Source organism: Diadema antillarum, unplaced genomic scaffold (genome assembly GCF_040938485.1).
Source record: "Diadema antillarum isolate AM-2024a unplaced genomic scaffold, OU_Dant_1.0 seq00000197_RagTag, whole genome shotgun sequence".
NCBI lineage: Eukaryota > Metazoa > Echinodermata > Echinoidea > Diadematoida > Diadematidae > Diadema > Diadema antillarum.
Genome location: NW_027271259.1, coordinates 194,546 through 218,141, shown reverse-complemented (window position 1 = coordinate 218,141; position 23,596 = coordinate 194,546). Strand labels below are relative to the sequence as shown.

General features: G+C 37.1%; 1 protein-coding gene across 1 annotated transcript in view; it reads left to right on the top strand.

Annotated features, from left to right (window-relative positions):
* Positions 1–23,596, top strand: part of LOC139728776 (uncharacterized) — a 196,030-nt gene that overhangs the window by 94,826 nt on the left and 77,608 nt on the right. The window contains exon 4 of the mRNA XM_071639716.1: positions 19,437–19,509. Coding sequence (XP_071495817.1) covers positions 19,437–19,509 — 73 coding nt within the window. The remainder of the gene's footprint in view (positions 1–19,436; positions 19,510–23,596) is intronic.

Genomic DNA, 23,596 nt, shown 5'->3' with positions numbered 1-23,596 from the left:
ACTACTCAGCGCAAAAAATATATCACACGAAAATATTGATGCTTACAGTACATTAGAGAAAGATGTGATGGAGATGTTGGCTTCATTGAATCTGTACCAATCAGAAAGAAATATTTTACAGAAATTTGCCACTTTGAGAAAAAAATAGGAACTGATATCTTCTTAAAATGTATTGCCCATTTGAGAAATTGGTTCTACATTAAGCAATGAAATGGCTCTTAAAATGTGTTGCCAAATTTGAGGAATTGGTAGGACAATTTTGTACATTAAGCAATGATATGGCCTTTTAATGTTCTGCAACCAAAACAAACGATGATATACAAACAGCAGAGGGCTCAAAAGTTTTCTTCTCTACATTGAGAAATAATAACGATGAGTAATAGATGTTATCATGTAAAGAAATGGCATCAAACCACAGAAGTGTGATTTTCTTGAACTTTGTGGTTGAACATGAAATGCCAAAACATCGTGAACAAGTTCATCGTGATGTGGAGTATCCTGTAAAAACGTGCACAAACCGAGAATTACTGCAAAAAATGCTTTCACAAGCTGATGTAGGTAATGATGAACTTTCATTAAGGAATGACTGTAGCAGGATCTGGTTTCTTAGAACAAAGCCCATTACTACGCGCTACCGATCATTCCGATGATATTTCTGATAACGATTATCATACCCGAAAATAAACTCTCCAGCAGCTGAACTTGGCCAGTGCCATGCGACCATTAATTGATTTGATAACCACTCCGTGGTGAGCAAGTTTCCTGCAATAGCTCCGTCAGTACGGTAGTGATGTCAATTGCTCTCGGCGGGAACTCCTCAATTACAAATTATGTCGCGGAGATAACGTGCAACAGGGTGTCGTTGTTTCGTCCGAAACAGCCATAAAGTTCCCACCACATTTTATCCCCCTCCCTCCTTTAAAGTGTGCTTTTCCTTGAGGGCGACTAAACTGTGACGTAGAGTTTGGTTAGAGTGACGGAGTTCGGCGTCATCGCCTGGACTGTGTTCTAGTTTGTTGTTGTGCCAGCCACGTTGTGAGATTAGTGTGGCATAAGTAGTAGCCTGAGTTCCAGCCTTGCAGACATTTTTTGTGTTGCAACATTATTTGTTTTTCTCTATTTGGTAAACTTTTTTCCATTGATTTTTTTTTTTTTTTTTGATCAGGGCGTTTGTCATTTTTTCCCTGTAAGGATCATACTTGTGAACAAAATTCCACGAATTACTTTCATGTTTGACACGATAAGTGTAGGCCTTGATATCCTTACATCCCATGGGTTATATATATTCCAACACTTGCCATGATTGGATTGGTTTTTAGAAATTATTTTCAAATATTTTTCTTGATTCTGTATCAAAGTGCTATTCTCCCATCAACGCCAAATTTTGCGATACTGATCAACCCGTTGAGGACGAGTCCTGATTATACTCGGGCAGGTGTCTATGAGAAATGCATGTTGTAGCAAAATCAGTCCATCCTCAATGGATTAAAGTTAACCTATGCTGTAAGTTCAGTATACTATGGCGTGGTGAAATATATGTCAGTCAGTATTTAGGCCTATATCTTTGATGTGGTTGCGTAATTGTTGAGATCTCTCTGTACTTTTGAATCTGAATTTGTCACCACTATTAGATTTGAGAGTTGAGAAGAAAGGGAGAAAAAAATATATATATTGCTCATCTCCTTTAATGAAGACTATTATATAAACTTTTTTTTTTTAGCCGTGAACTCATTGTGGTTTCTCACGATTATTCCCTCCCCTTCCAAACTGTGTTCTCTCAGGGGGCGTGACGTCAGACGAGGGAGCCGTTCTATTTATGACATATTTTCAGATCATTTACATAGAGAGATGCCCTGATAGAATTCCGAATGAGGTGATAAGAGATTTATGTGCATGTTTACGTGTATGTCAGTGATTATTGTCTTTATTGCTTGCGTTTATTCAGATCTTATTGAAAAGATAGGAAGCTTTATGATATAAAGAGGGCAAGTCTGCAAATCTGAGGAAGTTTGCTGAATGGGGTCTCTGACAATTTTTTCTCACAATGTATAAAAGAGAGAAATTTTTCAACAATATGTAATTTATGGAGACATGGGAGAAGCAGTTCATCTTACCTCTTTTATTTACATCATATTCATGTTTAATCTGCTTGATCATGTCTGATCATTGAATAGACTGACAGCCTAAAACAGTCATAGTAGAAGTGTGTTGATTTGTATTGAAATTAGAAGGGCCATTTATACTGACAGATCAAAATTGCAACATGAGAAAACTCACAGCAGTACATGGAAAGTTTCAACAGCTGTGCCAAAGCCATGCCAAACATTGTCAGAAAACTTAGCAAGAAGTATGATCTTTCTACCTTGTGTGAAGTTTGCTGCACAGATTTGAAGCAGAAATTTCATTGGTTTATAACTGTCTTGTGACTTCCACTCAATATTTGGATTACTCCCTGTTGCCAATTGTTCCTTGTGATTTGAGAAATCCACAAAATTTCATTTTTTAAAATGAAAATTATACCCTCCTTCGATTCGTTACTGACATATATAGGGTAACATTATACCCCCTGCTTTCTGAAAAAGGTAAAGTCCAGTGCTCTTTCATTATGCTACAAAAATGAAAAATGCAACTGTATGTTGAATACTGTCATATTTTCTTTTAATATATCGTTGTCCTACAGTTACATCATGAACTGTTGTAGTCTTCTCATCCAGCGATGGCTTTACAGATGCTTTAAAGTTTTAGAGCTTTTGAACTAATTTTTAACATTTTCTTCAATGGACAAACTTCTCTGATGCGTTCTACCAGTATTTGCTGCATTCACTCAATCTACATCAATGTTTTTGTTCATTTCCCTTTAAAGTTTTGTTGTTTTTATGCTCTTGGTGCACCCTCATACATAATAACTTTGGACTTATGTCTAGAATATCATTTAATATCTGGCAGATTATTTCAGCTGGCATGAAGAGATGAAGATATTGTTTAACTGTTCTTGTTTTGTTTTTTTCCATCGTCACCAATAGATCGCTTTTCATGAGTTTTAGGCCAATGAGGATGCAACTAATGTTGTAACGTTTCATGCTGTTGAGTATTGCACAGTCGACGACATGTTTCCAGGGATAATTTGCATAAAGACGAAACAAGAGCATTGTTTCAACAACTGTGCCCTCAAATGCAAACAGGTGGTACATGAAGAGATTTTGATGTCGAGACACAGTGGCAGGGAGAGGTGTAAAGCGAGTATGGCCAGCCTCTGCAAGTCGATGTCTAGTATAAAGCAGATGATACAAACACAGAGTTTAAAGGGATGGTACAGTTTCGGTTGAGATGGGGCTTCAGGTTTCCAACTTTTTTTTGATGATGATGATTTGTGGAGATAATGAGAATCCTCTCATGAAATATGAAATAGCAAAGGGCCCAGAATTCTAAGATGAATTTGAAGTTTATTTGATGAAAGCTGGTTCTGAAATGGCTGAGATATCCACAACAAAGTGATCATAAAGATGGGACCCAACTTGGGATCTCTTTGTTTTACTTTGTTTTTGGATATCTCAGCCATTTCGAAACCGATTTTCATCAAATAAACTTTGAATTTCTCTTAGAATTATGTGCTCTTTAACATTTCATTAAGTTTTTTTTTTTTTCCAAAGTATCGTACAAAAAGTTAAAAGCTGAACCCTTACTTCAACCAATGCTATACCATCTCTTTAATGTGGTGGCAGGCAACAGCAGCGTGTGAATTTTGCCAAGAAAACAGCATGTCTTGAGACTCTGTTTTAAAGCCTTGAGTAAAGTTGGAGCTCTAAATTGTACTTGAAGAGAAATTGCACTCTGAATGATCACTTGCAGAAATGGATACATGTCCTTTTTTTTTTTTTAGAGTGTAGGCCTGAATATCAAAATAATTGAAAAAAATCTGAGTATCTGCTGAATATATAGGCCTGATGCAGACACACACACACACACACACACACACACACACACACACAAAATGTACGAGTTAAGTTCCACTTTTATTTTAACCCGTTGAGGACGAGTCCCGAGTATACTCGGGCAGGGGTCTATGGGAAATGCGTGTTGTAGCAAAATCAGCCCGTCCTCAATGGGTTAAATTCAAAGAAAGTATTCCTTAGATATCATATCTCAACTCGAAACTCCCCGAGAAACTTATAACCTTAATGGTCAGAATGCACGAAGGCAGTTGAGATTTAGTCTATGAATAAAGCAAAGTTTGATTGCATAAAGCATGTGACAAATCACATACTTCAACAGACATCCAATAATAATAAACATTATATACATGTTGACATGCTTAACAGTGTACGCCTACTTCACACTGTTTTTAGGCTGTGGATGTAATTTAAACCATGGTTTGAATGTAAACTACCTGTGTTTGAATTGTAAGGAATGAATACAATTTACACAACTTGTATGTTGTTCATTTTTTTTTTTTACTCATTTCATTTTTACAGGCTTGTGACGCATGTATCAAGTTGAGTAATGATAAGGAAAAAGTTTGGCGACAGTCATGGAAATGTTTAAGAACTCAGCCTATTCTTTAGCATGCGGGGTGGGGTTTGGGGGCTGGCACTTGCTTTGCTCCATTTACACAAGCCTCAATGGGTGATCAAGGTCCATGTACATTGTATCTCTTTTCTCCTCCTGGAATTGGAGATGTGTTCGTCACTTCTTCTTTTTTTTTTCTGCTGACTGGTCTGTGTCAAGTTTTACAAGACCAAAAAAAAAAAAAAAAAATGCTCACAGTGTCCCATGCGGCGGAGGCGCAGACAGGGAGGTGAAATATGAGCCTGGGGGCTGTCATTCATTTTATATTTAGGAATTTGACTAAAGCGTCTGGTATGTGTCAAGAGTCTATGGTTGTCCCCGAATCTCATTTTCTCCGCTCTCTATGTATTGCGTCGTTTTCTCTTCTCCCCTCTCTCGAGGTAATTCAGGCGATGGCTGTCTGCCTGTGTATTCTGCAACAAGATGAGGCATGTGTTGTATATATCTCCCCATTTTGTAAATGTGGTTGGATTGTTGTCTACTGTCTTTGATGCCTCTTCTCCCCTCCTGCCCCCCCCCCCACCCCACCCCCATTCTTGAATGTGATTCAGCGCAGAGCCCCAGGCCCCTGTGACTTTGCTCTCCGCTGATTCCTTGGTTCAGGATTTATGATGCACTAAAGTTCAGAGTGCAGGGACGGCAGTGCATGGACTTTCTGCTTTGCTGGCAGTTTCTTGGCCGCTTGCGCAGGTGTGTCCTACTCGGACAGTTTGGACGTTTCTTGGGCGGGTGTGCGTAAACCTGTGATGTTATACACGGGCTATCCCTGTCTGACAGTACCTCAACAGTGCCACCTGAACTCTGCTCTGTGGGATTTTACGATAACATTTACAGTGTGGATTTTTAACCTCATGTCAGGTATTCAGAGTAAGTGACAGAAGTATCAGATCTTTATCACTGAAAGATCTATTCTTGGTTCTGTGCTAGTACAAGTCCTGCTCAATTATTTCAAGAAAGTCACTTTTCTTACATTTTTCCTCAGTAGGATATTCTGTGTAGCAAGTGTGTTTGGAGATGGAATAAGGTCAAGTGAATCTGAATGATTGCTAATGCATTTTTTTTTTTGTCAACAAGTTTGTTTTGGCAAATGCAAGCTAAGCCAAGTAACAAAATTTGCTGGAGACTTCATGTTGTGTGCTTAAGCTACCATCAGGATTAAGGGTATGTGGGACTGTGCAGGTATAATGAAAGAAGTTAGCTGTATTATACAGGTTTGTGTGTGTACATGTATATATGTGTGTTGGTATGTTTTTATGTACTAGTTATGAAGAGAAAATTATAACACTTAAAATGACAGTCCAAATGTTGCTCTATACTATAACATTGATTATACTGATTAAAGGGACTGTACAGTACTGGTTGAGGTGGGGATTCATGTTTTGAACATTCCTAAGTGACATAATGAGAAACCTTTTTGAAATATGAAAGAGCATGTAATTTTAAGGATTCAGCATTTATTTGATGAAAATTAGTTTTCTAATGGCTGAAATATCCAAAAAAAATGATGATAATAATAAAAGGCGACAGGCCACGCCTTTTATTAGGATGTCTTTGTTTCACCTTGTTTTTGGATATCTCAGTCATTTCGAAACTGATTTTCAACTTAAATAAACTTTTGATACCCCTTAGAATTACATGCTCTTTGACAACTCATAGAGTGGTTTCTGAATATCTCGCAAAATGTTAAAAGCTAAATCCTCGCCTCGACCAAAACTGTACACACCCTTTAACATTTTTATATTGGTTGTTTTATCCCTAACTCACATATAAGAACTGTTTTGAAGCACTAAAGCTAGGTTTTTGTTTCATCTGCAAATGGCAAATAATGCCTTTAACCCGTTGAGGACGGACTGATTTTGCTACAACACGCATTTCCCATAGACACCTGCCCGAGTTTACTCGGGACTCGTCCTCAACGGGTTAATACAATCATTGCAAAGAACGAAAAGTCATAAATCTCATCCACCATGCCACATTTCTTGACTAAACTGCCATACTGTGTTTGAGTGGGAAAGCTTTTCTAAATAACCCTGCCTCAAAAAGTACAATTCATAGTCAAAATGTGCATCGTCTATGCTCATCAAACATTTAAGCGCACATAAATAGCATCATGTGAGTACATGGATTGAGACTTTTTATTTATTCAAAGACGAGACGTCTTTTCCCTGAGGCTACTTTGGTGGGCTTTGATGGAATACCATCTTCCATCAGATTGATTTTTTTTTCAAAAGTATAGCTCTGATTAATCTTTTTTGATTTCCACTAGAAAAGTCTCTGTGGCATGTACTGAGGCCATTAGATATCATTTCAAAAAGTCGCAGGCAGATGGCATATGTGCCTTTTGATACAATTATGTCAACACTACTGATCATTCGATTGTACTTTTGAGCCAAAATGATGTCTGGAGTTGATCCATGAGATGAAAAAATGAACCTCCACCTGGTGTGCCCAGTGGCTATGCAAACTGGATTCAGTATGTAAGATAGGAAAAAAGGTACTGTATTTCTGTATTCAAATCACAGTTTTGCATTTTTCATTTGCTGTTTTGTGTGCATTTTTTATTTCGCTGTTTTGTATGTGAAAGTAGATGTAGTAAACTTTTAAGTAGGTCGCAGAGTACAGAGGGGGCAGTCTAAAGAATATTTTAACCTTCTGATAATTACCATCAACACTACTGTACTTCTACTACATGTACTACTACTAACTACATACTACTACTACTACTACTACTATTACTACTACTACTACTACTATTACTACTTCTACTACTACTACATACTACTACTACTACTACTACTATTACTACTACTACTACTACTACTACTACTATTACTACTACTACTACTACTACTATTACTACTACTACTACTACTACTACTACTACTATTACTACTACTACTACTACTACTACTACTATTACTACTACTACTACTACTACATACTACTACTACTACTACTACATACTACTACTACTACTACTATTACTACTACTACTACTACTACTACTACTGTCACTGTGTGTTGCTAAACATCGAGTTTCGAGTTTCGAGTTTCGAGTTTCGAGTTTCGAGTTTCGAGTTTCGAGTTTCGAGTTTCGAGTTTCGAGTTTCGAGTATCGAGTATCGAGTTTCGAGTTTCGAGTATCGAGTTTCGAGTTTCGAGTATCGAGTATCGAGTTTCGAGTTTCGAGTATCGAGTTTCGAGTTTCGAGTATCGAGTTTCGAGTTTCGAGTTTCGAGTTTCGAATCTCAAATTCAAATTTCAAGTTGCAGATTTTCGTTAATTGGTAATTGGAAAGCCAGCGATAAATCGGGAGCCTGTGTCTCCTTCTTTGTCATTGAATACTTCAAGCCTTACAGCAATAGCTTTGGAATCTGCGCTATTTTGTTATTGAATTACACTTTTACTGCGATTCCATATCAAATTTGTGTGATTGAGTTACGTAACAAGTGTACTGTACAGTCCATAACATTTGCAGCAAAAAAGAAAAAAGAAAAAAGAATAGGGCCCATGTCATTATAACGAGATCATCGGTCCGACTAATTTACTTCATTATGTCGAGACAATTGCTTCGGTTGAGAATGATAAGGGCGTTAAGTTGCCACAAAACCCATAGTGTTCAAGACAACTTAACGCCCTTCTCATTCTCAACAGACGAATTGTATAATGACACATGGAATACAACCACAATTGTGCATTTATTAAAATGCCCTGGTGCAAACTGGTTACATGTATAGACGGATAATATGACGCGATATTGATGAACAGAAAAAAGTACAGTCATGTGACGGGGAAGTGCTGACCGTAGGGAATTTACTCGTGAAAAACAAAGCAAACTGTTATTTTCTAGGCTTGTTATCGAATGTTTTAGATTTGACGATGCCGTATAATGATATCGCAGACGGGACCTGCCTTTCGTTATACGATTACATAGCTGCTATAACTTGACCGCCGCGTATAAAGCACCCGACTTTAAAAAGAAAAGGAAAAGAAGAGGATAAAAGAAGATGAAAAAGAATGGTGAAACTAACAGAGCTGTATCGCGCTAACCCTCCAGAAGCCGGTTGGAAGATTACTCTTTATGTTCGGCAATTTGCTTAAATGTCTTTGGAGTTCAGGTCTTTGTCAGACAGCTTCATTTATTTTGAGTATATTATCATTATATTTATGATCGCCCTGCTCTTCCTGCTGTTATTATTGTCAGCGACAAAGTATTTGCAATCGAGCAAGAAAGAGGTAATTAATTTTTTTCCTCATTGTCGATTCAGGAGATTCAAGCATGGCACAAATTCGAGTTCAAACTTTGTCAGCGAATTGCTGCTTTCCTAAAATAGCAATGTGACATTTTGTGATTGAATTATAAGTATGTAGCCCTTGTCTGGTGCAACATTAAATAACATGTCTTTGTACTGTGTTAAACTTTAAATAGTCTAAACTATAATCACATTGTGTAGGATAATCAGGACATTGTGACAAGAGAAAGTGGGCACTAGACCACACATTCCTGAGCACTGTGGTCACTACTGGTCATTCAAGGACTCCTCCAAGCACACGCCCTGTGTTCTGACAGGTTCCGAAGTCCAGACTGTGTGGTTGTCATGGCAATGCACATGATATATGTATATACCAACTTCTGGTAGGAACCTGCGTCATCACCCTTCTCTCTCACTCTCTCACTCTCTCTCTCCCTCTCTCTCACCTCCCCCATGCTTTATTCACTCCCGCTCTTGGTTCCAATCTCCCTCTGTCCCTGTCTCCCCTTATTCTTTTAACCTAGACCACTTTCTCTCCCTACCCCTCTCTATCGACGGATCGTCTTTTCTTAGAATATATAGGGTTATTCATTTCATGCGAAATGGTGTCTTCCATCTGATGAAGCAAAGTTATGCAAGTATTAACAGTATGATATTTGAAAGTAATTAGTTTTAGAAAATGTTTCGTGTATTATGTGTATGAAAGTGTATTACATTGTGGTAAAACCAACCAAAAAATACGCTTCAACTGAAGACTCCACAAAACCCTCAAACTGCAGAATACCGTCCATCTAATTGAGCAAGATGGTACGTCTACCTCATGTTGCATCATTTTGGCTCAAACTTTCTCTTCTTTTGCTTCTGCTCTTCAAGGTGCGAGGATGTGTTGAGCATCCCAACTTTTGACAGTCTTCACAACTTTTGGTATTTCAGGTCAACCCAACTACATTGACGTGACACAATGGCACGTCGAGAAAAATGTCTGCAATAAAATCAATTTCTTGTAATGGCTCAACTAATGCAGAGGATGTACAAAATTTCGACTTTATTATAGGAATTCCTTTGGCAAAACTGAACCATATTGTAAATAATGTATGATATTTTTTAATAGTACCATTAAAGCAAGATATACATTTCCTTTAAAGACAGTTGTCTACGTAATTCAGCAGTCATGGTAGGGAAGTTATTCAACCACTCCTTGTCAGCATTCTGTGTGGTGAATGTTGATGTTACACGCATGTATTTTCTCTGTAGACCGAAAGGTTTGGATTGTGCTAAGTCGGTGCAAAAGTTAATTCTGTCTTGCATCGTAAGTTTGTCTTTGTCATTGAATTGCAGCTTTCCTACTTTAGCAATGGAACATTTTTTGATTGAATTGTGAATAGATTCTCCTGGTCTTTATAATCTCAGCGAAAAAAGATTTGAAATTGGGCAAGAAAGACTTGACTCGAATTTTAGCCATTTTCGAGTCTAGACTCGAAAATGGCAAAAGTTCGAGTTTCACCTTTGTCATTGCATTGCAGCTTTCCTACTATAGCAATGTAACATTTTGTGATTGAATTGTGAATAGATTGTCGTGATCTTTATATTGGCAGAAAAAACGGATTTGATATCGGGCAAGAAAGACTTAACTCGAATTTTGGCCATTTTCGAGTCTAGACTCGAAAATGGCAAAAGTTCGAGTTTCAACTTTGTCATTGAATTGCAGCTTTCCTACTATAGAAATGAAACATTTTGTGATTGAATTGTGAATAGATTGTCCTGATCTTTATATTGACAGCGAAGAAGGATTTGATATCGGGCAAGAAAGACCTGACTCGAATTTTGACCATTTTCGAGTCTAGACTCGAAAATGGCAAAAGTTCGAGTTTCAACTTTGTCAGTGAATTGCATTTTTCCTACTATAGCAATGTAACATTTTGTGATTGAATTGTAAATAGATTGTCCTGATCTTTATATTGACAGCAAAAACGGATTTGATATCGGGCAAGAAAGACTTGACTCGAATTTTGGCCATTTTCGAGTCTAAACTCGAAAATGGCAAAAGTTCGAGTTTCAACTTTGTCATTGAATTGCAGCTTTCCTACTATAGAAATGTAACATTTTGTGATTGAATTGTGAATAGATTGTCCTGATCTTTATATTGGCAGCAAAAACGGATTTGATATCGGGCAAGAAAGACTTGACTCGAATTTTGGCCATTTTCGAGTCTAAACTCGAAAATGGCAAAAGTTCGAGTTTCAACTTTGTCGATGAATTGCATCTTTCCTACTATAGCAATGTAACATTTTGTGATTAAATTGTGAACAGATTGTCCTGCTCTTTATATTGACAGCGAAAAAGGATTTGAAATTGGGCAAGAAAGACTTAACTCGAATTTTGGCCATTTTCGAGTCTAGACTCGAAAATGGCAAAAGTTCGAGTTTCAACTTTGTCATTAAATTGCAGCTTTCCTACTATAGCAATGTAACATTTTGTGATTGAATTGTGAATAGATTGTCCTGATCTTTATATTGGCAGAAAAAACGGATTTGATATCGGGCAAGAAAGACTTAACTCGAATTTTGGCCATTTTCGAGTCTAGACTCGAAAATGGCAAAAGTTCGAGTTTCAACTTTGTCATTAAATTGCAGCTTTCCTATTATAGAAATGAAACATTTTGTGATTGAATTGTGAATAGATTATCCTGATCTTTATATTGGCAGCAAAAACGGATCTGATATCGGGCAAAAAAGACTTAACTCGAATTTTGGCCATTTTCGAGTCTAGACTCGAAAATGGCAAAAGTTCGAGTTTCAACTTTGTCAATGAATTGCAGCTTTCCTACTATAGCAATGTAACATTTTGTGATTGAATTGTGAATAGATTGTCCTTATCTTTATATTGACAGCGAAAAAGGATTTGAAATTGGGCAAGAAAGACTTAACTCGAATTTTGGCCATTTTCGAGTCTAGACTTGAAAATGGCCAAAATTCGAGTCAAGTCTTTCTTGCCCAATTTCAAACCTTTTTTCGCTGAGATTATAAAGACCAGGGGAATCTATTCACAATTCAATCAAAAAATGTTCCATTACTATGGTAGGAAAGCTGCAATTCAATGACAAAGACAAACTTATGATGCAAGACAGAATTGACTTTTACACTGACTTAGCACAATCCAAACCTTTCGGTCTACAGAGAAAATACATGCGTGTAACATCAACATTCACCACACAGAATGCTGACAAGGAGTGGTTAAATAACTTCCCTACCATGACTGCTGAATTACGTAGACAACTGTCTTTGAAGGAAATGTATATCTTGCTTTAATGGTACTAATAAAAAAAAAAATATCATACATTACTTACAATATGGTTCAGTTTTGCCAAAGGAATTCCTATAATAAAGTCGAAATTTTGTACATCCTCTGCATTAGTTGAGCCATTACAAGAAATTGATTTTATTGCAGACATTTTTTCTCGACGTGCCATTGTGTCACGTCAATGTAGTTGGGTTGACCTGAAATACCAAAAGTTGTGAAGACTGTCAAAAGTTGGGATGCTCAACACATCCTCGCACCTTGAAGAGCAGAAGCAAAAGAAGAGAAAGTTTGAGCCAAAATGATGCAACATGAGGTAGACGTACCATCTTGCTCAATTAGATGGACGGTATTCTGCAGTTTGAGGGTTTTGTGGAGTCTTCAGTTGAAGCGTATTTTTTGGTTGGTTTTACCACAATGTAATACACTTTCATACACATAATACACGAAACATTTTCTAAAACTAATTACTTTCAAATATCATACTGTTAATACTTGCATAACTTTGCTTCATCAGATGGAAGACACCATTTCGCATGAAATGAATAACCCTATATATTCTAAGAAAAGACGATCCGTCGATAGAGAGGGGTAGGGAGAGAAAGTGGTCTAGGTTAAAAGAATAAGGGGAGACAGGGACAGAGGGAGATTGGAACCAAGAGCGGGAGTGAATAAAGCATGGGGGAGGTGAGAGAGAGGGAGAGAGAGAGTGAGAGAGAAGGGTGATGACGCAGGTTCCTACCAGAAGTTGGTATATACATATATCATGTGCATTGCCATGACAACCACACAGTCTGGACTTCGGAACCTGTCAGAACACAGGGCGTGTGCTTGAAGGAGTCCTTGAATGACCAGTAGTGACCACAGTGCTCAGGAATGTGTGGTCTAGTGCCCACTTTCTCTTGTCACAATGTCCTGATTATCCTACACAATGTGATTATAGTTTAGACTATTTAAAGTTTAACACAGTACAAAGACATGTTATTTAATGTTGCACCAGACAAGGGCTACATACTTATAATTCAATCACAAAATGTCACATTGCTATTTTAGGAAAGCAGCAATTCGCTGACAAAGTTTGAACTCGAATTTGTGCCATGCTTGAATCTCCTGAATCGACAATGAGGAAAAAATTAATTACCTCTTTCTTGCTCGATTGCAAATACTTTGTCGCTGACAATAATAACAGCAGGAAGAGCAGGGCGATCATAAATATAATGATAATATACTCAGAATAAATGAAGATGTCTGACAAAGACCTGAACTCCAAAGACATTTAAGCAAATTGCCGAACATAAAGAGTATTCTTCCAACCGGCTTCGGGAGGGTTAGAGCGATACAACTCTGTTTCACCATTCTTTTTCATCTTCTTTTATCCTCTTCTTTTCCTTCTCTTTTTAAAGTCGGGTGCTTTACGCGGCGGTCAAGGTATAGCAGCTATGTAATCGTATAACGAAAGGCAGGTCCCGTCTGCGATATCATTACGGCATCGTCAAATCTAAAACATTTGATAACAAGCCTAGAAAATAACAGTTTGCTTTGTTTTTCGCGAGTAAATTCCCTACGGTCAGCACTTCCCCGTCACATGTACTTTTTCTGTTCATCAATATCGCGTCATATTATCCGTCTATACATGTAACCAGTTTGCACCAGGGCATTTTAATAAATGCACAATTATGGTTGTATTCCATGTGTCAGGATACAATTGTCTCGACATAATGAAGTAAATTAGTCGGACCGATGATCTCGTTATAATGACATGGGCCCTATTCTTTTTTTTCTTTTTTTTTTGCTGCAAATGCTAAGGGTTGCACAGTACACTTGTTACGTAACTCAATCACACAAATTTGATATGGAATTGCAGTAAAAGTGTAATTCAATAACAAAATAGCGCAGATTCCAAAGCTATTGCTGTAAGGCTTGAAGTATTCAATGACAAAGAAGGAGACACAGGCTCCCGATTTATCGCTGGCTTTTCAATTACCAATTAACGAAAATCTGCAACTTGAAATTTGAATTTGAGATTCGAAACTCGAAACTCGAAACTCGAAACTCGAAACTCGATACTCGAAACTCGAAACTCGATACTCGAAACTCGAAACTTGATACTCGATACTCGAAACTCGAAACTCGATACTCGATACTCGAAACTCGAAACTCGAAACTCGAAACTCGAAACTCGAAACTCGAAACTCGAAACTCGAAACTCGAAACTCGATGTTTAGCAACACACACTGTCACTACTACCTGAGGTACTTCAAATGACAGTGATAGTAATAATCATAATGCTGTTGCTGATAATACTATAGCTGCATACATTCAAGCTATGAATGATGATAGTCATGCGCTACTGCCAATACCACCATTACCGCAAATGACAAAGATATTGACAATGTTCTTGCTAATAATACACAAAAATTTGTACATAGGTGCATTCATTCAAACTGCAGTTGCAGAAAGGGACTCTTCTCATATGGCACCACAAGAATAGGATCACAACTGATGATGATTATTATTATAATTTGGTAATGATTGTGAATGTTACAACATTTCAAACCAATGTTAATGTAATATCCAGAGGCCTAATGGTAATTACAGTGTTTAGGTAGAATGTTTGAATAAGAAACTTATTTTGAGGCGGTAGTACAAGAGTTTGACAGTTATTCTTATTGCAACGTGAAAATACAAAGTAAACTATCAAGAAATATGAGTACATTGTAGGCCTATCTTTCCCAGTTCTCATAACCACGGGCTAAGGAATCCTTGCCTTTTTCAAATGGACTCGATTCTGACTCAAAAGAAAAAGGGACACATGCAAGTGGAATTTTGTGAAATTGGAAGTCAGAACAAAGGGCTATACGCTTAATATACTTTTTTAAAACTGTGCGTGACTTGCTATTGTAGTTTAACGCAGTAAGGACGCTTTGAGTAGGTACGCAGTGAACCCATTGGTGATGGGACACTTAGAGGGTCTGCACACAGTCTATGACAGTATCACAGTCTGGTTGAGAGTGGGTTAAATCCAAAGATCCAGAAGATTGCAGTAATGTGAGATATATAGCCGCCACAAATTGCATGCGATTGTCCCCTCCATTTGGCTACACAACATTGAGACAACCGCAGCCTGGAGAATCAAGTATATGTATATGCCCCGAGTGAAAATAAACAGGAGAAATTTGAAATGAATTTATGGGCTCTTCGCATTATGACAGCACTTTTTTTTATCATATCCAAGTCCCGTAGAGTTATTGGTACGTCTGTCGCTTTTCCTGCCAAAAGTTGAAGTGCACCTCCTCATGCTAGGAAAGGCTAGTCTTCTTTCCAGGAGTTCAGAATTCTAACTCTGACTGACAGACATTCCTACATCTTGTTCTTAAGGAATGGTGTAATCTTGGTTGAGGTGAGAATTCACCTTTCTACCTTTTGCAAGATACTTGGAAACCACTACATAAAGTGGTGAAAAACACAATTCTAAGAGGAATTCTAAATTTATTTGATGAAAATTGGTTTTGAAGTGTCTAAGATAACCAAAAACAAAGAAAACAAAGAAATCCCAATAAAAGGTCGGTCCCACCCTTTATTAGAATTGCTTTGTTTTGGATATTATCAATTATCATCAAATAAACTTTGAATTCCTCTAAGAATTATATGCTCTTTCATATTCCATAAGAAGTTTCTCATATCTCAAAAAATCTTCATAAAAAAAAAAAAATGTTGGAAACCTCAATCCCCGTCTCAACTGAAACTGTACAGTACCATCCCTTTACCTGGATCCTTTGCCATCTTTACAACAAGAAAGTGAAATGTCTCATAATTTGCATAGCCTGGATATTCAAAGCCATCAACTTGGGTTTTGCTGCAAGCTTCTCCTGCGTTTGGATACCAAGTAATTCCTTGTCTCAGGTGAAGGCCCTTTTTTGATCGATTTTTACCTTTACAGATTGCAGTTTATGTCAGGAAAGATTTGTAGGTGTATATGAATTCATCATTAAAAATAAAAATGAATAATGATTGTTTGACTCAAGTTGAATCGTCTAAATTTTTAGGTCTTTATATTGACCATGAATTAACATGGAAATATCACATAGAGTATTTATCCAAGATGCTTTCGAGAAATACTGGGATCTTCAATAAGCTAAATATATTTTTTTCCCAAGTATATTTAAAAAAATTTATATTCAACGCTTATTCTACCCTATCTCAGTTACGGTATACTTGCCTGGGGTAACTGTGCCAAATTACACATTGATAAAATTTTCGAACTACAAAAACGGGCTATTCGTTCAGTTAATCTAGCCGATTTTTATTGTCACACAAATTATTTTTTCTTTGAGAACAAACTCCTTAAGGTTGCTGACTTGTTTTTATACAACTTAGGCACATTTATGTTTCAGTTATCAGCCAACGGCTTGCCTGACGTATTTACCCATATGTTTCAGAAAAACTTTGCCGTCCATGCTTACCCCATAAGACAAAGAGAATCATTTCACCTTCCACGTACTCGCACACTCCTTGCTCAAAAAACAATTAATTTTACCAGACCTAAATTCTGGAATGATCTTCCCACCGACTTAATCAATTGCTCTAGTATGTTTACATTATCATCAAATAAACTTTGAATTCCTCTAAGAATTATATATGCTCTTTCATATTCCATAAGAAGTTTCTCATTATCTCAAAAAATCTTCATTAAAAAAAAATGTTGGAAACCTCAAGCCCTGTCTCAACTGAAACTGTACCGTCCCTTTACCTGGATCCTTGCCATCTTTACAACAAGAAAGTGAAATGTCTAATAATTTGCATAGCCTGGATATTCAAAGCCATCAACTTGGGTTTTGCTGCAAGCTTCTCCTGGGTTTGGATACCAAGTAATTCCTTGTCTCAGGTGAAGGCCCTTTTTTTGATTGATTTTTACTTTTGCAGATTGCAGTTTATGTCAGGAAAGATTTGTAGATGAATTCATCATGAATTTGTTCAGATGGAGCTTTTTGGAATTTCATAACTGTAGGTGTAGGCTTGTTTACAGTCAAAGGGAAGTGGGGAAGGATGATTTTTATGCAGACAAAACTATAGGAATGGCATACAAACAACAGGTGTATATAAACAATATGTGTGTATGTGTATATGTATATATGTATATCATAAGGGCCTATACTTCAGACAAAAGGTGGCCCAACTTCTGTGAATTTGATTAGCACGTACAAGTGTACAACTAAACATTTGATACAGCGCTACATCCACCCAGCTTATGCATCACAATTATGTTGTTCTGTACAATGTATAATCATCTGTATGTTGTTTCCTGTGGAAACTAAGGCTTCCAACAATACCTGTTCCGACAAGGCCTCGGAAATGGAGAAACTGATCGTACAATCTGAATGTAAAAAAACAAACAAACCCAAATCTTGTGGTTCGTTTCATATCTTATTGCGGGGCAGGCAATGAACTGACAGCGACGTTTGATGAGAAGGTGGCGAGAGCCGAATTTATTGCAATGTCTCGGAAGTTCGTTTCTACTTTTGTCCCGGTCTGGACCAGTGAAAAGAGAAAAAAAAAAGAGAAAAAAAAAAGAGAAAAAAAAAAGAGAAAAAAAAAAGAGAAAAAAAAATCCCGGCAGAGAATACCTTGCAGCCTCTGGACTCGCAGCATGCACTTATTATTCACTGTCATCCACCGCAAGGTTCTCCTCTGATATTGACTTCAGTCATGTTCAATTCAGTATTAAATTTAATGCAGACCAACAAAACATCTTGACCTGGGTAGTAAAAAGATTTGATGATTGTGTAATCATCAGTCAAACCTCATGGAGTATCAGTTTCATTTCCATGCTTATAACAGAGCATGGTAACTTTTGTGCATATCAATGTACTAGTATCAATTATTCAGGATGCTGGCAACAAAGGGATCTGTATTTCTCCATTAACCCATTGAGGACGATTTGATTTTGCTACAACATGCATTTCCCATAGACACCTGCCCAAGTATTCATGTGTATATTTTGAGTAACAGGTGTTATTATTGTTATAATTATCTTTATTATTATTATTATTATCGATATTATTATTATCATTGTTATCATTTTTATCATTATTACTATTATTGTTATTATTATTATTATCATTATTATTATTATTATTATTATCATCATTATTATCGTTATTATTATCATTATTATTATTGTTATTATTATTATTGTTATTATTATTATCATTATTATTATTATTATTATTATTATTATTATTATTATTATTATTATTATTATTATTATTATTATTATTATTATTGATCAGGCTATTGGACACGTATATCATATTCAAATGATACAAAACTTATAACTACAAAAGATTATAATGAATGAACCAAATCTCAACTTTGTTTTTCAATTGTACCATCTTTAGTGCACTTTGTGAAAATACCAGAGAAGACAAAGATATAAATGAATCCATATGGCTATTGGATCTTTCTTCTAGCCACAGAGATTTTTTTTTTTCAAAACAAAGAGTAATTGTAATGTTCAAAAACACATCAAAAGTATTTCAGTTACGCTCAAAACATGGTCAGCACCTGGTGCAATAGGATAGGTATTCAAATAATTAATCAGACATTGGCTACTAGGAGAATGTGAACCCGTTTGTAAGCACTGTTTGACGTACATGGAAAAAAAAAGTTGTAATTCTTGAAAGCATCCCTTAGGGCTTTGAGGAATCGAAGTTTTGAAGTGGATCGGCTCCAGGAGCTGCCCTTGAGTTGGGATTATTCAAACTACGCTAATCGGACATGTGTAATGGCTGATTGTGGCATCTCTTACAATTATCTTCTAGTGACCTTTTGGACTCTTTTCGTGGTTTCTTGCAGTTTGCCGAAGCAGACTCCGGCGGCCAACGACCAAAATATCATAAACATTGGAGATAGGGGGATGACACACAGCCCTATGACTAACATAGCTGCTTTGTTTATCATTGATTGGCGAAGATCAGATCTCGGGGGCTAATTCCTCGCACGATTAAAGCTGACGTGTAGAGTCTCCCCCGTCTGTGTTTGACTCATCTCAGCTCGTTTGTAGCTCTAGCCGTGTGACAGGCCCCAGGCTAGGTCCATTCTACTGTTTACTCGACTCCGTTCCTACAGGGACCGTGTTTATGTGTAGTAAAAGGGGGGAGGAGACAGAACTTTTGGGGCTGTTCATGTGCATCATTGTTTCAGCACACTGAGGATTTTAAACCATTCACCCCCCTCTCTCTCTCTTTCTGTCTTTTCTCTGTCTTTCTTCATTCTCGTCTCTCCCACCTCATCATGGAACATCTTTTCTGGACGGTATAGGAGTGGAGGGAAGGAGCACATCCTAACAGCGGACAACCATCGGAGTATGATGCAATGGCTTCAAACCTTACAGGTGAGTCCAGACAAATTTTGTAAAAGTGGAAAATATTTGCACATTTTGCATCACAAGAAAATAGTGTGAGAATGAAAACTCATGAATATTTTTGCTTGCTAATACTATTCAATGTTTTGATTCTGTGAATTAAAAACTTACAAAATTCATCTTGCCCAGCTGAGCGCAGAAAAGTACTTGCACAAAAGTTTCCACTTTTACAGTAGGTCTAGATGAATCCTGTCAAGACCTTTGGGCAGTTACTAGTATTTTGCAGAAATTATTAGCTTGCCAACAATAAACTGAGGTGTCTGACCATTAGCTGTATCTTGTGAGAATTTTGCAATTATGACTTTAAGGGGGAAAGACTTTGCAGTTGCAAAATTGGCAACATGTGAAAACATGATTTTAATGGTTCTTTTGCGTTCATGGCAATTGAAGAGTTCTGAGATAATGATGTCATTGGAATTGCCAATTTGCATATATTTAGCAAAAATATAAAACTCTGTATAAACTTCATTTTTTCTTCGATATTAATGAAACTTCTGTTATTTCATTTTTCCGGTTTTACTCTATTTTGTAAAAGTCAGCTTACACGTGATGTGTATAGTGCATTCAGTACAAAAAACAATCCAGTCCCTTGTGGCCTCTAAAAAACATTTCTGAGATGTTGTCAAGAAAATTGATTGGATGATTATACCACATTCACTCATTGTAGCAAGAGCAACTGTCCCATTTTCCCTTAGTGTTCTTTAATGAATGTCAGTATGACATGGCCTGTTGGATGTGATGCGAACATGAAGGGTGACGTTGTAGAGATATTGATGGGACACATTTTGTCGTGTGACCCTTATCTTATCCATGTCATCACTTGTATGGATTGAGAGAAGGGGATGGGGGAATGAGATTGGGAGAAAGGTGTCACATTTCTGGTTTAATCAAGAAGTGCTTGAAGTTCACATTCCCAGGGTGAATCGTTACACCAGTCTTATGGGACCCGTGACACAGGAAGTTCTCTCTGCATGTGACAGAGTGGGATGACCTTTTGTGCCCCCCTCTAGCCTCTTGTCAAGACTCTACACATGTGCAAGAGTCAACTGTTCCATCAGTGTTGGTTTCCAGGAAAATCGTAGAATTGGGTTTTCAACACTTCGTCTCTTTGCTGAAGATTGCTTCTTGCTCCCTGCTCTGTCACACAACTTAAGGTCAGATTCTGTCATCAGTCGATGTCAGATGACTTTTCAGTGGTCAAGTGCAAATTTGGATTAGCTGTAGAATAAGACTAGATCAAGGAAAGGGGGGTGGGGGTGGGGATAAGTGTCCAGTTCCATTCGATGCATATTTGACCTCTTTTCTCCAGGCATTCTGGTACACGGCTGTGAAGGGCTATGATCATTGTAGGTAGATGTACTCCAGGATTAGGCCTACCGTGATTTGAAGAGGTGTTTGACCCCGAAAGGCAACATTCTTGAAGCTTTGGAGAGGGGCTCTACAGCCCTCCATTTCCTGACCGATCATGCTGGCATGCAGTTTCTGCAAATATGCTCATAGGCAGGGGAAACCCCTGTGGAACAGACAGTAATGTCCATCTCCATTGCACATTCATAACCAGTGTGTATCAGGAGTTGCTGTATTTCTATCCATGGTCATTTTGAGTTCAATCTTTGAGATAGCCATGATTTTAACTTACACTAGGGGTTAGTAATGATACTAACATCCCCCAACCAACAAATTATGTATACACAGTGTGTCATATTTGACCAGATGTACACCTATTTGCATGTACACAAAAAAGTCTTGAGGGCAACCTTACCTGAAGAAGAAAGAAAGAAAAAAAAAACACTGGTCTCAAGTTGGCCAGTGTTGCTTTTGCATTCCTGCACTGTGTTTAGATAATGAAGCACCAAGTGTTTTGCAAATATTTTGCCTGGGTTGTGTGAATCCAGTCAGTCAACATGCATTGTTGAAAACTTTTTCACAGATAACTTTGCAAGTCAGGTCAAAGAATGGGTGGCATTGGTGGAGGGGAGGTTCACTCTTTCAGGAGAACTTATATTGTAATTTTACAAATGTGAAAGACATTTCAAAATGTGTTTCTAGAGTTAAGGAAACTCTTAGTCAGCCAGTATTAAAGGACAAGTCCACCTTCATATACATAAGGATTGAGAGAATGCAGCAATATTAGTAGAACACATCAGTGAAAGTTTGAGGAAAATTGGACAATCCATTTAAAAGTTACGAATATTTTAAGTATCTGCGCAGTCACTGCTGGAAGAGAAGACTACTACAGTGTATGATGTCACATGCGTACAACTATATAAGGAAAATAAAAAGAGAATTTCACAAAACTTTACTTTTTGAATAAAGTGCACATTTCTTTGACGTGCTACTGACGTATGTTAAGGGTAATATCATTCCCCCTGCCTTCTGAAAGAGAGAAGTCGAGTGTTCTTTTGTTATGCGAGAAAAATGGAAATATGTTGAATTTTCTTTATTCTTTCTTTATACCGTTGCACTCATGTGACATCACAAGCTATAGTAGTCTTTTCATCCAGCCGTGACTGAGCAGAAACTTCAAAAATTCATAACTTTTTAACGGATTGTCCAATTTTCCTCAAACTCTCACTGATGTGTTCTACTAATATTGCTGCATTCACTCAACCCACATGTCTATGAAGGTGAACTTGTCCTTTAACTTTCATCAACTTGTCCTTTAAAGTGCAAGAGGCTCTCATAGGACAGCTGGGCCATAAACCTCCTTGATTGTCATTCTAACTTTAATATGTACAGCTCTGAAATCAATTATGTGCAAGAAAATGGGAGATCTACAGTATGATGTCGAACAATTCAGTTTGAAATGCATGCTGAGGATTATGCAAAACTCAAATTTTAACACACCTCGAGACTATGATTTGCCAAACTTGGTTTGATAAACAATTATATAGTTGTAAAAATCATCGGTAAGCCTTTGTGTGCTGTGAGTAATGATTGGCACAGAAAACCCCATAGTGTTGTACACACCATCCAAAGTCCCCGGCACAGAAAGGGTTAAGTTTTCTGTCAAACTTGTAAAGACAGAGAGAACCAAAAAAAACCCTTTCATGAGTATGAATTATGTCAGCAATCAAATTGTCAAGCAGTACTGAAGTCTAGTTTCAAAAAAAGATTATCGCACATAGAATAAAATGCTTTTTGTATATTGAATGAATTCAGTTTATTGTGTACATCATCAATTCCCATGACTTCACTCTGTCTTTCTTTGAAATTACCAAAATCATTTTAAAATGCTCCTTTGCAAGCTGTATTAGTAACACGTTAAACTTGGGACCAAATTATGCAAAAGTCTTTGAGTGAGGCTAGAATACATCTAACCCAATGGTATATCCTTTTATCTCAATGTCTCTGCCAAACTGGAAATATATAGGTGACCATACTGCCAGTCATGTTATTCCGCCGGATGTATAAATAAACACCTATTGACGAGAGATAGGTAGAGGGATTCTATTTTTTCCTTGTCGAGCATTTCCTGTCATATAGTTTGAATGCCAAACCTTGTCACCTCTTCTTAAAAAAAAGAAAATAATAGCACACAATACTAAGAATACTGAGGGTATTTCAGAACAGAAGCAAGGAAAAATGGCAATGTGATATGATGTCTTTGTTCATTTCTTTATGCCTTTCATTTCACCTTTGTATAAAATGGTGTCACCCTCCATTGAAGTGCTCAGTAAGAGAGGAAGTTGTTTCCTGTAGTTTTGTATAGAGCTCATGTAGTCTTATTTTCAGACTACAGTTTGTTTATTGTGTGTTGCATACATGTAGTACAGGAATAGGAGAACTGTAATAACAAAGTGTACCATATGCCCCATTTTGTCAATGTTTGCAATCTAAAAGATGTCAATATATGATATTACATTAAAAAGATGTTGATAATGATAATAATGCAAGTATTTCTAATCTGCGTCCCTTTTTTTTTCTCTGTGTGATTTCGAACTTTTTTGTTATTTGTGATATTTCATAATTTGTCTTTTTTGCACAATTGATATTCCAATGGAAATCATGCAGAAGAGGTTTCAGCCAATTTTCATGAAAGAAAACACACGTAAAT